General features: G+C 38.3%; 1 protein-coding gene across 3 annotated transcripts in view; it reads right to left on the bottom strand.

The window, feature by feature from the left end:
* The window catches only part of LOC117421281 (netrin receptor UNC5C), a 294,417-nt gene that overhangs the window by 93,331 nt on the left and 184,934 nt on the right, over positions 1-16,152 (bottom strand). For all 3 annotated transcript variants that reach the window (XM_059026125.1, XM_034035478.3, XM_034035479.3), the window contains one exon: positions 5,826-5,929. In XM_059026125.1, coding sequence (XP_058882108.1) covers positions 5,826-5,929 — 104 coding nt within the window. The remainder of the gene's footprint in view (positions 1-5,825; positions 5,930-16,152) is intronic.

Below are 16,152 nucleotides of genomic sequence, written 5' to 3'. Positions count from 1 at the left end.
TCCAACTATAATGATTCACTACTCTGTATCAATCTATGTTGTATTTAATAATATATGGATCACTGTGTCAAAACACCACAGTACAGTACTGTACTATAATATTACCCTGAGAGCGCGCACACAAACTGGGGGTCAGCAAAAAAGTTATGTTTTAGTGTTTAATGGTAGTCATTTTTTTAATCCCTCGCTTTCCTGTTTTCTTTTAATTAACATTTTTAAACTGGGCAGTTACATTAAGTGACAGCATATAAAAAGTGAAACCGAATTCCAAAATTCCCAAATCCCGAATTTTTCACCTGTGTTATACATAAATTAAAGGATGCTTTATATGTGGACCGCTAAAAGCAACCTGATTTTAAATTAAATTTGCATTTAATTTAAAATCCTTTAAGGAGGATTTGTTGCAGCTTGCGCACGCTATTGCCCTGTCTGATCATTTGGGAAGGGACAAGACCAAAGCTAGGCTTGTGACACGGTTCTATTGGCTGGGACTGGATGGTGATGTTAGGCGTTTTTGCGAACGCTGTGGGGAGTGCCAGAAGGCCAGCCCTAGAGCCGTCCCACGAGCCCCACTGGTGCCATTGCCACTAGTGGAAGCTCCGTTTGAGCGTATTGGAGTAGATATAGTTGGACTATTAGAGAGGAGTGCGAGGGGATACACTCACTTATTGGTCATTCTGGATTAGGCCACGCGTTATCCAGAGGACATTCCTCTCCGCTAAATCTGTTGCCAACGAGCTAGTGAAGGTTTTCTCCCGGGTTGGGATTCCCAAGGAAATACTGACCAACCAAGGCACCAACTTTATGTCCCGGCTAGTCCGCAGAACATGTAAACCTTTGGGGTTTAAGACCATTAGGACCTCGGTTTTTCACCCTCAGAGCGATGTGTTTTTACTGGAGCAATCTAGGTAAAGTACCTTGCTCAAGTCTACAGCAGCAGTGTCCCCCACTGGGGATTGAACCCAAGAGTCCAGAGCCTTAACCACTACTCCACACTGCTGCCCTCACATAATGCACTGACACGACCATACCTAGAATACTGTGTACAGTTCTGGTCCCCATAAAAAAGACATAGGCCTTGGAAAGAGTACAGAGGAGAGCAGTACAATTAATTCCAGGATTAAAAAGCATATCATATGAAGATAGACTGAAAGAGCTGAATCTATATAGCCTAGAAAGAAGGCGAGCCAGAGGTGACTTAACAGAGGTATTTAAAATTGCTGGCACCAAATCGAGCGAGCACAGGTGGGCCGAATAGTGGCCGAATCTCTTATGCCATTATTAAAAGGTTGCGCTTTCGTTTTCTTGTTCTTCATTCTGCTTTTAAATGAGAAAGTAAGGACTTGGACTAAAGCCCATTTGGTTGTTTCACAGCCTTAAACTGACTTTACTATTATTACTATTTTTTACAGTACCTTTTATATCAGTCTGGTCTCACTAGTAACACCTTATAGAAGTGCCTTTAATCTGCGATCATCAATCTGCTTGGATGTATTGATAGGGTGACCAGTCGGCTCTATGTTCAGCGGGACAGTAAGAGACATTTCAGATTTAACAGACTCCCATTACCCCAATACGTTTAAAAATACAGGTTAAAACCCTCAATGTATTGTGATGATGGGGGGTCTGTAAAGCCTGAACTGTCTCAGCCTGTCCGAGTGAACATGAAGCCATCTGGACGCTCTATTACTGAAACACAGTTAAATTGATTTAGAGACACTTTTATGTTACTGTAATAAACAACATGTTGCTAGTTAGGGTTTCTTACTAAATCTAGATCACACAGAAGGGAGTGGGTGAAAGCTGGACCAAAAGAAAACTGCCTGAAAGAGCACTGAAACCATGAACATCCTATTTAAAACTATACCACACGATTATTCCCTCTTATAATATACATATTCAAAATAATGATCATTATATGAGCCTTCATACTTTTTTTAACCCTTTCAAGGCCGGGCCTGAAAGGGTTTCACAGCGCTGCCTGGTTTCAATTGCATTATTTAAAAAGGTGCTGATAGGCTTAAAACGGTTACGTGGACTGAAGGGAAGGCTAAGTGAGCTTTGAACCCGGATTAGTTTGTAGTTAGAAGGGAAACTAGAGAGAGCTAATTTTGTGAGCAGTGAAGAAAAGTTATTAAATGGAATCGGCAAACGATCTCACAAGGTAGATGCGCAGGCTGCAATTCAGTTAGTTTTGGTGAATGAGAGTGATTTTAATTACTCCAGTGGGGGCAAGGATCTTGATTTAGAGGATGAAGAGGTTTTGGATCCTATTTTCATAGTAGACTCTGAAGGTAAGACGATTCATGATTTGATTTTGTATCTGTTCTTTTATTTGTTTATTTATTTATGTTCTTGCTCACATTTCCCTCACTAATATGCCATAACAGCTGTAATATATTTAGGATGCGTTATTGTGTTTGGCGGTTTCCTTGCAAGTTGGTTTATTTACTGCATTTAGATATAAATTACCTGTCAGATTGATTGCTTATCGATAGTTATTTAGGTAGATAATTTACTTTTATAAAGCAAATTTCAAAAAAGTCAGTTTTTTTTTTTTGTCAGACCATTTATGTCTGCACAGGTTTGTATTTTTATTTGTAATTTACTATCTGAAGGGTACATTTTTTAGTAGTTTTTAGTAGTAACGCTGGTACAAGGTTGCTGTTTATTAGTCAAGTTATGATGTTTGAGCAATATACATTTTATTTGCAGCTTATTTGTAGTATGTTGGTGTTTTGATTTACTAAGAAGCAAATAATGTTATCCTTATAAAAGTTGATCATGAAGTTGATAATACATTCACACGGTAATTTTCGAGACTATGGCTTTACTATACTGCTCTGATTTATCGTGCTTGACAGTGCAGACCCCAGTGCAGATGATCAGGGAGGCAGGCCAAGCACCACAGGACATCCGGTGAGGCTGACAGCTCACCAATTTCCAAGCCTCATCCTCTCCAAAGAGAAGAAGGCAGTGTTTCGGCAGTGCAGATTGTGCAATGCGGGTTCTGGCCACAGACATCAGCAGTGAGTCAAGAAGGCGGGTGGAGCTGAAGCACCGCGGCCTACCTTGTGGGAACATTCCACTTTACACGGCACCATGTTTTGAATTCAGGCACACAACATAAAATAAAACTAAATTGTGACCCAACAGTTTATTTATGTATGTTTGTTGACATCTATTTATTGATCTTGATTTTTTGTTTTAGATTTTACTATTTTATTTATTCACAATGTTTTGTTTTATTTACACATTTTGTACATTTTCTGTTTATGGTCTTATTATTGGAGAACTGTTTTAATTTCTCCTTAAATTTTGACTTTTACATTAACACCACCCATTGGTTGCATTATATTGTGGTTGGCAGAGGTCAGTAGTTATTTAAAGTCATAGGTATACACTTCATGGTGAAGTAAATACATAAATAGTTATTGAAATATGTATTTAATTTTACTTTGTAATGTTTTTTGTAATTTTGGTGCCTTTTTTATATTCCATCATGTTCTGAATTATGTATAGTTACTGGAAAAGTATCTCTTGTGTGACATTCCTTTATCTGTAGCACCATGTTTTGGGACCTAAACCACTGAAATGGGATAGTAGGAGGATACATTGTTATTGGGGGAATTTGTTTTGGCCTCTCAAATCACTAAGGACACATAGGCGCGTGGAGAGGCCAAAATGGGTATACGACCATTTTAGAGCCTGGAGGAAGGGCTGGATTCCCTAAGGTTTCCTCTTACCATCGAGTGCTGAGCGGTTCGTTTTAGTCTGTGGGGTGCATTGTCAGGCTGGAGAGGCTGGGCTTGTCCTTCAATGCAGTCGTGCTCCGGGGGCGGGCCCTGTGTTTAGTTGCTTGCCTTCATTATCATTTCATATTGGCAATGCGCTCTTGGACGTTTATTCATTCATTCTAATACATTGTACCGCTTATGGCTCGGCAGCATTGTCTTTTGGGGGAGGGTGGCCCATTGCCACTCTCTATCTGCGGCACTGAGATTGCATGATATCATTCGTGTATTCACCTGGTTGGCTAGCATTGCGGGTAGCTGTCGAGCTCCCAGGGATGGGGCCTCCGGCAAAATCTATTCTCCGTGGCTGTTGCGTTAGCTATTCGAATCTGCTTCATTGCAGCCACTCATGGTTTGGCGGCTTTGTCTTTTGGGGGAAGGTGGCCCATAGCCACTTTCTATCTGCAGCACCAGGATTGCATGATAACGTTTGTGTATTTGTATTATGTGGTATAGTTTCTAAGACTTTTCTCATTGACTTCATCCTCCGCCAGGCAGGTTTTGTTTCGTGAGCATTTTGATTGATTAAAGAAATATGAAAATGACAACTCTTTTAATATAGATTATTGTGACTGAATAATTATGTGATTGCTTTCAAGACATTGCACATTGTTTTGTGCAGCCCACATGTACAGTAGCTGAAGCAACTGAATTTGATGAGTTGATTCACATAGGGGAGGGGAATGCATGTTTTGGAGTGGTTGACACAATGAAGATCCACATCTATCCAGTGTCGTACTTGATGTAGAAAACATGGTGATTTAGTGGGGAGGGGGTTTAAGAAAATCTGTGATCGCATTTGTTATTTCTCCTTTCATGCCAAGTAAAGTATACTGAGATATTTTATGATGCGGCCTCTACTGTGCGCGTGCAAGGCTCTTGGAACTCATAGTTGCCGTAGTTCATGTTAGGTTGTTTTGGGTTATGCAGAATGGCTCTGCGTAGTGGCTTTGCAAGGCTGGAAATAAACTGGTGTGTTTGTGAATGGTTTGTCTCTGTCTCAGTTAATACACCACTATTAGAAATAGTATTTAGGGAAGTATTCATATTAAAAAAAAAAAATGGTTAAAGTATTTTTTGTGATCGTCTCTGTCTCAGTTAATACACCACACCGTGGTATAAGGATTATACGTGTTTATATGTTATATGTGTTTATTCAATTGATAAATTGAATAAACACATATAAAAGCATGTACTGTGAAAACAAGACATATTTTTACCATCAGTGAATTATCAAACAAAATCAAAAACATACCCACTAGTACATGTATATTAAATTAAAATGCAATAAATGACTCACTGGGCGTCTTAATGTAGACTATTTATTTCGTCATCTGTCTTGTTTTACATGTTTTGTCTACTTAACAGGCTAATCAAGATATCTATCAATTGTTTTGTCATTGATTCATACATTACTAAATTAATCTCTCTGACAGGCCGATCTGATATCCGGACCAAACAGTTAAATCGGGTTGGTTCATGTGGATTATAAACCATCTGCAAGATTCTTATAGGATATTCTTACATAGGAATTATAATAGGAAATAATAAACACTGTTAAGAAAAATGCCATGAAATGGCAGAACATGCAGAACTGTAACTGCTACTTAAACTTGCTGATAAAACCTTGGCCTAAAGAGATATTGCATATATCGCCTGGTAGTAGATTCCAATTCGGGTATAAGATCTTCACATAATTGCGATATTGCCTGCCATGTGAGGCAGAACATTTATTTGGGGTCTGAAATGGGGTGGACAGGATTTCTCTTGCCTTATTTATTCAAAAGGCAGAACCATCAAGTATTGAAAATGTTGGCAAATCGGTTAATACCTCCACATTGATTGTTATGTCAGATAATTGCTGCCTTTAAGATTTAATATATTTATAGAAAGGTGAAAAATACGGTACTTCCAGATAATATGGTACATTATCTCTTAACAGATTCTTACATATATGTACATCAATAACTTGTTTATAATTGAGAAATAGACTAATTATGTTTAGTTAGAAGAAAGATGACACGTATGTACCTCAGCCATCGGTATTCCCTCAGGTGGGCGACACTGAAGAAGCACTTCTTGTTCCATGGAAACTTCCTTCCCCAAAGGCTCCTGTTCAAAGGTTTTCCTGAGATCTAAAAGCACATCACACACATGCATTCAGTATAATGAACAAGTACTTTATTGAACACGTTGTATTATAGATTTATAATATATAAAAGGACAAACCATTTATGTGAACTGAACATCTGTATTAAAAAAAAATGCTTTTAAGATACAGTAATCCGTCGCTTATCTGACTGCAGTGGGACCAGAGTAAAGGCCATTGCACACTGTATCCGATAACGCATCCGAATTTAACGTGCGTCTAAACAGAAAAAAACGATCACATGCATTCCCTATTGCACCTTGCACACTGAGGCCGGAATTGTCGTACGACGGTGATGCATCAATTTTCAAATCCACACAAGTTCAATTTGATCCGATTTGACGTGTGTTAAAAATGACATTGACCAATGAAAAACGACTGGGAAGACATGTGGGTTCTTGCAGTACCCTGAACAAAATGGAAAATCGAATTCTGTGTGCCGCCAAACAAAAATTACTTTATGATAAATCCAATAAAGATTGCAAAGACTTTGTAAAAAAAAGAACACATATGGAAAGACATTGCCGTGGACTTGGGCATGAATTACATGTATTATAAAACATGAAAACGTTGATTTTATTACAAGCATATACTTTTTATTTCAGTTGTAGTTGAGGAAGTAAAGAAACAATGGCCTAACCTGGAGACACATATCAGAGAAAGAAGCGTGACAGGGCAAGAGCGGTCAGGGCTTCACAGTCAGAAAAGAGGGACAGTACATGAAAGTGATGGAAAGTATTTCAGTAGCTCATTTCTAGCTTCCCAACTTTATAAATATATATATATATATATATATATATATATATATATATATATATATATATATATATATATTACAGTAGCGAGTGTTTGAAAAATTAAATATTGGTCATATGGTTCCTGATGCTATGACAACTGTGTTGTGTAATATCATATGTTTTTTTTTTATGTATTGTGTAACAGCATTATCGTAGTCTAGTAGAAATGTAATAATTAGCAAATGTTTTCCATCAGTGTTTGCTGATCATTAAGTTTATATGACATTTAACATTTTTTGTGTTCAAAGTTATGTACTACAAAGCCTCCACTGCACATCAGCGCTCTGAAGAACGATATTAACGCAGCTAGTGTGCAATAGATTGACGCACGACTTTTTCGGATGACGGATTCTAAATGACGGAACGGATCCAGTGTGCAAAGGCCTTAAGGGCGGATATGTAAAAAGTCAGATAAATGAATCCTGTTTTAATTTCCATTCACAGCTGTAACAATTACTATATTCACACAATTATTGTTTTGAGATTCAGCTTTTATTGTTTAGAAAGATGCAGGGTATTAATGCTTGTGACAGAGTAGCCGTCTGCCGTGTGGGTGCGTGCATTCACTGCTGAGTGACAGACAGGAGATCAACGGAGGTTGAAACCGATACGCCCTGCAGGCGAACAGGATTTATTTACATGTCAAGTCAACACACTGAACAGCTCACATGACACTACCAGCAACGGTTGCGCACAGAGCACATACAACACAGTGTACGAAAACACTGGTGGGATCTACAATATCTGAACTAATCTTCTCTGTTCAATAATAAACTAACATTGCTGAAGAGATTGATCATGGCGGATAAACGGTTAGGGCAGATATGTGATGGGCGGACACACAACAAATTACTGTAATTTACAGTACTGATATAAAACCTTTTTTTTAATATTATTCTAAACTAACATTACATTATAAGAACAAATATCTTCGTGACACATCTGAAAGAAATGTAAGCATTTTATACTAGTTCTTCTTTTGTGAATAGTGTTTTATTTTCTTTTTAAACACATCTAAGCTTCTCTAATACAACACCAAGTTAATTAAATATAAAATTCCCTATTCCCATTTTATCTACAGGACAAAATTAATAAGGGTTTGCTCTGGTTTTTGTCTAAATGCAATAAAAAAAATATAACTACTAAGAAAATAAACAAATAAAGTTAATGTAGTTATTTATTTTTTAGTTGTATACATCTTGTAGAAAAAAGTATCTGTTTTGTAAATTTGTTCCATTTGTTCAGAAAAATGTGTTTCTATTTCATTACATGCCTAAATTCAAACCCCTTGAAAGATGTTTGTTTGTTGTTTTACATGCACAGCAACAGTGTCTCCTCTTAGAATCTAAACTAGTTTAGAACCCCAGGGATATCCTCTATCATCTTTGTGGTGGATGATGAGAGACAGACTTCCAATGCCTTAAAGGCAGAGTTAATGTAATGGGGACTAATGAAAAGGTAGGAAAAAGGACACTTGTCAAACTGAAATTGGATGTAAACCAGAAGCATCCTAAACTGTAGAAGAACTGTCAAAAAAATTTAATCCCAGCCTTCCCTGAGCCTCTGGGACACGTTTAGTCATAGTCAGTGTATTTAGTGGATTTAGGAGGGGAGGGAGACTTACTGGCCAAAATGACCAGAAAGCAAAATCAATGTAAAAAAAAACTCTTTTACAGGGGAAAAGCTGCAAGCCCCTATCCTTTGAGTTCATAATCACGGAAGACTGGTTTTAGAAAGCAATAAGGCAGTCTCTCTTAGGCTAATAACTTCACAAAATGATTATGCAAACTGCTGCTGTCACAATTGTAACTTAATAAGCATGACATTTTAATTTTAATTTTAATTAAATAACTACCTAGTCAACATTTTTCAGGAGAAATAATATGTCATTATAGAAGTTAGGATCTTCTTTATATCTATTTAGCTTTGCATGTTTGTTTTTTTACAGTATGTAAATGTCTATTGCATATGAACAAGTTTTTATCTCTACCAACCTGCCAAGATATTGACATCAACAATTAACTAATGATCTGCTTGTGACAGGGTGTGCGCACTGCCAAGAAGACTCAGAGACCAGGAAGCTTTAGTTTAGCACTTACACGTATTTGTTTACAATTACAAACAAACACAAAAACAAACAAAGCCCGCTGTCCCGCACCATTCCTTCACCAACACAATTCTATACCAACACCTGTGATTACTCTATATATACACCTGTGGTTCTCTATATATACACCAACCAAGTGTGTTTGCAGGGAGGATTTTAACTCCCTCCCTGCCACCCAATACTTCCCACATACACACACCCATCCTCTGGCAGGGCTTTCACCCTGCAGTGCTGCCACACTGCCATTTGAAAATTACACAATTATTGTACAAAATAATGCTTACAAATTGAAAGAGAAAAGACCAGGCATTTAATTTCAAAAACAGTAAGTTTTAATAGTATAAATATGAAATAAAAACATGTAATTCAATTCCCTTGAAACAATGCATGTAATAAAAGGATTTGCATTTATACTTTTCTTTTAAATAGTCCCTATTAAGAATTGATTAGTGTGGCTCTTCATTCTCAGTTTTATCTGATTCTCATCATAAAAAAGAAAGTTAGCATACAGTTTCATCTGGATATTACAGAGATTAGCTGAGGCATCTCTGGATTGTGGGTTTTAGTCCCAGTGAGACCTGAGATTCTCATTTGGTCCTTTAAACCCTAAAAGCACTTCTAGCATTAAAGTCCATTGAAATGTGGGATGCAAAAAAATACTACAGACCTCCTTAAACCACCAAATGACACTGTAATTAATAGACATATATTTTGTATATTTTGGAAGAATGTATTTTGGAAGAATTTGCACATACGTCCAAAACACTGTAGATGACTGTAGGGCATTTTGTTCTAAAAGTAATTTAATATGGGTTAACACTAGAACCGCTATGGCAGTCATCTTGACAGTTTTAGGTTTTCAAATTTAAATTGAAATTACTCTGCATGTCTGAAAGTTATGTGGTTGTCCGTTTAAAACTTTTCCTAAATACATATATTAAATACCCTGATGCTGTTTGAAAAGTAGGATCGCGAAAATAAGGAAGTTATAATCCCGCCCACCTACAACTGCCAAAGCAGTCATTTTGACTGCCTTTTACAAAAGATGTTTTTATTTTGAATATAACCTACAATATTCTATTTTTTTAATATACAAGCCTGTTGTTATCTCGACTGGACCTGGCAGCCATCAATTCCAGGCCACTCTGATAACGTCCCATTTTCTGGGCCACTCTGGTTTTTAAATAACGTCCCAAATTCTCGGCCGCTTTGCATTTTCAAATTCAGCCCAGTTTTTGGAACTTAGCTGACAGCCGAGTTTCTAAGTCATGCATGTACAGTTTAATTGTGAATTAATTTAAGAGTAACCCTTAGTACATGAATCAAAGTTCATGTATTTTTTACTCTCCCCAGAAAACATTATTTTTTTATGAAAAAACAGAAATAAAATGTAAATGTTGAAAAAACGTATTTCTTATTACAATGAAGAAACTACATTGCAATGAAATAGATACATGAAAATTAATTAAGGCAGTCGTTTTCCTTTATTAAAGGCTAATATTAAAACACATTTCTGAGAAGGAACATGGTATTCCAAAAAAGGCCATCTCATTTGCTTATGTAATGTCCATCAATATATTGTAGCATTTCGGGTTCTTTTTGGGACAGAAATGAACAACTGTGAGTAGATGAAGGCCGTTTATTTTGACAATAATTAAATAATCACAAAATAAAATAATAAAGTGTGGGAAAGGGGACTGGGAGTCGAAAGTGAAAATAAATGATTGTAGTAGTTTTGCATTTACCCTACCCTTCCCATCTTTTCCCTGCACCCACTTATATGCCCTCTCCTCCCGCCCCCTCTTTTGCGCCAAACCTGCACTCCAATTCCCCTCCACATACATACACACGCAACCCCTGCATGCACACACCACCATGCAACCCCTGCATGCATACACCCACTATGCGATGCCTGCACGCACACACCACCATGCAACCCCTGCACGCATAAACCCACCATGCAACCCCTGCACGCATACACCCACCATGCAACCCCTGCACGCATACACCCACCATGCAATCCCTGCACGCATACACCCACCATGCAACCCCTACATGTATACACCCACCATGCAACCCATGCACGCACATACCACTATTCGAAGCATGCACGCACACACCATGGAGATCTGGAGCACTGAATCTGCTAGCAGGGGTCTCCAATCTTGGTCTTCCAACTGTACACTAAATTACTTAATTAAGTAACAAACACGTGCGCTAGGAGGCTGAAAATTGCTACAGAGCACCTGTAGTACATGCAGATAATGAATCCAGAAGCACCTGTCCTTAGGTGGCACAAATCACATTCGCCTTATGCTTAAAACCATCATTTTAGTGCATATTTCTGGAACAGAAGCACCTAGAACCACCATTCAAATGGTTCTAGACTCAGGGGTGTTCAGCCTCATTCATGTCTATGACAGGGTTGAAACACATTTTCAGGCATATCTCTCGAACCCGAGCACGTAGAACCACCATTCAAAGTAAACGGCGTGGTGGTTCACCCAAAAACTCGAGTCGTCACGAAAAAATTCACTTTGCCAAGCCGTCTTGGCACCTAGAATCGTGAAATAAATGTTCACATTTTCAGCATGATGGCATGTCAAGGTTGGATTTCCAATAGCTTTTGAGCTCCAGGTTGGCAAGTCACTTAGGGTGATCGACAGGGGCCCCGAGGTGGACCCCCGTACCGATTTTCAAGTCTCGGGGACCCCCGTAACCCTGAAAAATGTTTATGGGAAATCCCATTATAAGCCCGCCATCTGGCGGCGGGGTGGCATACGAACCCATGGCCGGTGATTTTCTTTAGCTGAGAGTCATGTGCACATGAAGAGAGTGCTCCCGAGTTCCTTGCCCCAGGGGTCGTGGAAATATGGGGTACGACAGCAGCCCCCCCTCGACCGCGATTCCCTATGGCAAATCCCATTCAAAAATAGTCACATTTTATGAACATAAATGTTTCAGGTTAACGTTCGCCATCTGGCGGTGTGGTGTCGTACGAACACGTGGCTGATTTCTTTCTTTAGCGAAGACTTCTGAGTTCGTTGGCCCAGGGCTCGTGGAGATATGGTACGATAAGAGACCACCCCCTCCCTATGGCAAATCCCATTATAAAAACATCATCAGGGTAAGGCTCGGCAAATGGCAGCCGTGAGTCATACGAACTCGAAGGAACCCATTTTCTTTGGCTAAGACTGTACTACCGAGTTCGTTGGCCCAGGATTTGTGGACTTATGGGGTACGACAGGAGAACCCCTCGACCACGATTTCCTTTGGGAAATCGCATTCAAAAATGGCGGATTTGGTGGAACGTAAACATGTCATATTTAGGCCCGCCAAATTATTATTATTTGTTTATTTATTTATTTAGCAGACGCCTTTATCCAAGGCGACTTACAGAGACTAGGGTGTGTGAACTATGCATCAGCTGCAGAATCACTTACAATTACATCTCACCCGAAAGACGGAGCACAAGGAGGTTAAGTGATTTGCTCAGGGTCACACAATGAGTCAGTGGCTGAGGGGGGATTTGAACCGGGGACCTCCTGGTTACAAGCCCTTTTCTTTAACCACTGGACCACACAGCCGCCAAATGGCAGTCCGGGGTCATACGAACCCAAAGGAATACATTTTCTTTAGCTAAGACTGTTGTGCATCTAAACAGAGTATTTCTGAGTTTGTTGGCCCAGGATTTGTGGACTTATGGGGTACGACAGGAGGACACCCCCCTGACCGCGATTTCCTATGGCAAAATACATACATAAAATGTCCATTATACCTGAAACTTGCACATTTTGTAGTGTATTTATCGGAGCATAGTTTTGCATCGAAAGTTTTGCGAGAGCGGAGGCGACACAAAGCCCTATATACCCTATTCTTTAAAATATCACTTAGTAGTGCACATTTGAGGAACCACTTAGCAACTTGCAAATTTGTACAGAGTACCTGTAGGACATGCAGAAAATGAATCTAGAAGCACAAGAGTACAGCTATTTTGCTCCTCATGCAGTACTATCTCTTAGACGCACTGAAATGCAGTATTGTGCTACACCGTTACGAGCAAGTACAACTGGGTGTGTGAACGGGCTAGGAGTGTGTAAATTACTACAGAGCATCTGTAGTACAGTGTCTGGCTCTTTTGGTTCCCAAGGAGCAGCTTGTCTTAGACGAACGAAAATGCACTCTTGTGCTATACTTGTAAATAGCCATTTTTTTAAATGTTTTTCAGCAACAGAAAGGGTTTAGAACTCAATTTAAATGGATATGGTATCAGACAGTTAGTCTCTAACAGGTCCCAGTATCCCAAATATTAGTCTCTAATATTTACCAGTGTAATAACGGTAAATATAATTATTGATCATAATACTCATACTTTAACGTTTTTTGTTTTATTTATTAGGCACGGCTATATTTTAGTAACAGCAATAGTGGTGGGTTGAATTTGTTTTCAGTGTTTGATGAAATGGATACTTGCAAAACAAAGGAAGAAAGAAAACACAAGACTCTACAGTGTGCAAAGCGACAAAAAGTTATACCGAATCCCTTTGGATATTTTTTTATGTTGGCTTTAATAAAAATGATTATCATTGCTAGTAGTTATTATAGTTTTATCTTGAGGTAAACATTTTAAATGGCACACAGTTATGCGGAGATGGGAAGTAAATGTTAATGTAAAAAAACATTTACAGTGCACACTGTTTTGTATTATTTATATGTGCCATTCCTCTTGATTGTTTGTCATTTTCCAATTCGCAATTTGTTTAAATCACTTCATACAATGACCGATGCAGATGTTTTTGTCTTCTGCTTCGATCTTTTCTTAGTCTGTATTTTACACTTTGCAATTTGAGCAACATCTTTACTCAAACACCGAAAAAACATTTCATTTCTGACATTTTCAAATTTGGTCATGTTCAAATCGCGAAATGGTTATTTTGTTTGGTCAATGTCAGAAATTTCCGATTGAGTGTAACATATACTGTATATATATACTTTTTCATGTTATTTTCTAAGGTTTGCGAACATTTAACCAGTTGGGATTATCTGATGCTGTGTGCATCCCAACAACCCATGTGTAGTAAAGCTTTCACAAACCCAGCTTGCTAATAGAACAGTAATTTATTTGGGGTTTGTCTTAACTGTTTCCTTTAGGAGAACATTTTAGTGGGCACACGTGATTCTGATTATCTTAAGTAGGTATCTGTGGTTCCATGTGACACCCGGTTGAAAATGTTGAGTATTAAGATATAGTATAAAAAAGGCAAACCTACTTCCTGAGTAAAGCTAAGTCAATATGATCCAAGCCTAATGTTAATATGAACAACAAGGATCATGTAAATGGGGCATCACATCTAGTGGCTTTTATATTAGGAAGCACCAGCTTACTATTAAGGTTATGTTTTTATTTTTTACACTGTGCCATACTGAAATACAGAAATGTAATTTGCATGGTGCGTTGTACCTGCCTCAATATTGGACCTCTGTGTTAGTCATTTTTCCCAGAAAAAGAATACTGTGGCTAATATCACTTCACTTTAAGTTGTTATTGTTTGCTGCATCCTGGTGGTCAAATATGTAATTTTAGTGTAGCTGGTACTGATAATGGATAAATGAACTGTACAAAAGAAGCTGAGAACAAATCAATTTGCTGGTACTGAGTAGTTTCTATTTATGCAGCACTACATGCTTTTTTACACTTTCCTTGAAGCTGATTATACCTTATTATACAAAGTGCTGTAACTGTTACGTTACTGCTGTCACTGGGTGGTTGAAAGGACATCAGAAGTCAGGCTGCTGGAGGGCTTTTCCTGGTGCTCCAAAGCACTCTCACTGTAATGGTTTTGTAATCTGACCAGCATTGCAAAGACACTGCCCTGTCAAGTCACCCATAAAATAACCCAGAGTGGCAGACTGAAAATCATTCATAGCTGTGTGAATTTGGAGGTGAAACGAAACCAGGCACTCTAATCCTAAGTGCCCTGGAATTTCCAAGGCAAATTTAGTCAGGATTTTGTGTGTGTACTTTTGAGAGACCTCAAAGACAGAGACTGTAGTATGGGATCACAACGCTATGTGAAAACAGCTATAAAAGAGATCCAGGATTAAACACGCATGAAGCCTGAATTACCCTCCTTCCCGGGGAGACTTTGCCCCCACCTCCACACACACACACGCACAGTTTAGGTGCTTTGACAGTTAAGTGTCATGAAACCCTAAATTCACTCAATAAAAAACACAGGAAAATGTGTTAGACTGACACTAGTGAAGACTGAAAAAGCCTCTACTTATATACAGAACAGCAGGTGCAACATAAGTAACTGTGCTATCCACGCCACGCAACTCAATGTGCCAAGAAAGGTTCCAATTAATAGCACTTGTGATGGCGGTTTAGTGATGCAGACATTCTGCAAATGAAAAGGGAGCAATAATTGATTCCCCTTTTACTATGCTGGTGAAATGTGTTAAATGGGGGCACCACTGCCTGAAAGGTTTATCTAGAATGTAACAGTTCAGTGCACACCTAGTCATCTAGGAGTTAAAGGCAGAAAATGAGTGTTTTCACTCAGACAAAGGAAGAAGTGGACAATGATTTAAAAGAAGTTCACAAAAAGCACCCAGCAGTCTAACTAATGTGAAATATGAATATAAATGGAGTAGGAATATAATTTAACTTATTGCATGTCTACATCTATGCATTTGAGCATATATTGCTGAAAGAAGAAAGACCTACTTTCCATATATCTTTGTTGAATGAGGTAAAATATACGGTTATCTTTTGATTAGAAAACATTTGAGAAAAAATCAGCATTGAAGCATATGAAAAGTGGTTATTTGTTACTTATGCAGCAATTTGTGACCCATATTTGTAAATTATTGTTACATGAGGGTTTAAAAGAGGAAATAAGTAATTTTGGTGGATATCCTTAAAGTACTCTTTTGTGTTTTTGGGTCAGTATTTTGAGGGTCTTCTTTTTTTTTAAGTATGGCAGAAGTCTGCTTTGAAAGTGGCTTTTGAAAAGTAAAAGAAATTACTTATCCTTATACTTACCTACATTTTTCATGTTACATTATGTTGCCAAAATATTGTATTCCGTCAACTGAGACAGTCTAGACAGTCAAGCATTTTTGGGGGTTTGTGAGTTCTCAAATTTGAAAGCAGTACCACATTCTTTCACAAATAGCAGTGTGTCTCAAGCTCCCCTCGTAAAGCCTTTACTGTAGGAAAAGTAGAGTATATAGAACGTTTAGTAATCTGTGAAGTGTACTATATCTGTCTAATATGGTTGAGCAAAAGCCTTCACTGCA

The sequence above is a fragment of the Acipenser ruthenus genome, chromosome 1 (genome assembly GCF_902713425.1).
Source record: "Acipenser ruthenus chromosome 1, fAciRut3.2 maternal haplotype, whole genome shotgun sequence".
In the NCBI taxonomy this organism is placed as follows: domain Eukaryota; kingdom Metazoa; phylum Chordata; class Actinopteri; order Acipenseriformes; family Acipenseridae; genus Acipenser; species Acipenser ruthenus.
Note: the sequence above shows the minus strand (reverse complement) of the source record. Positions and strands in the feature narration are given on the sequence as shown.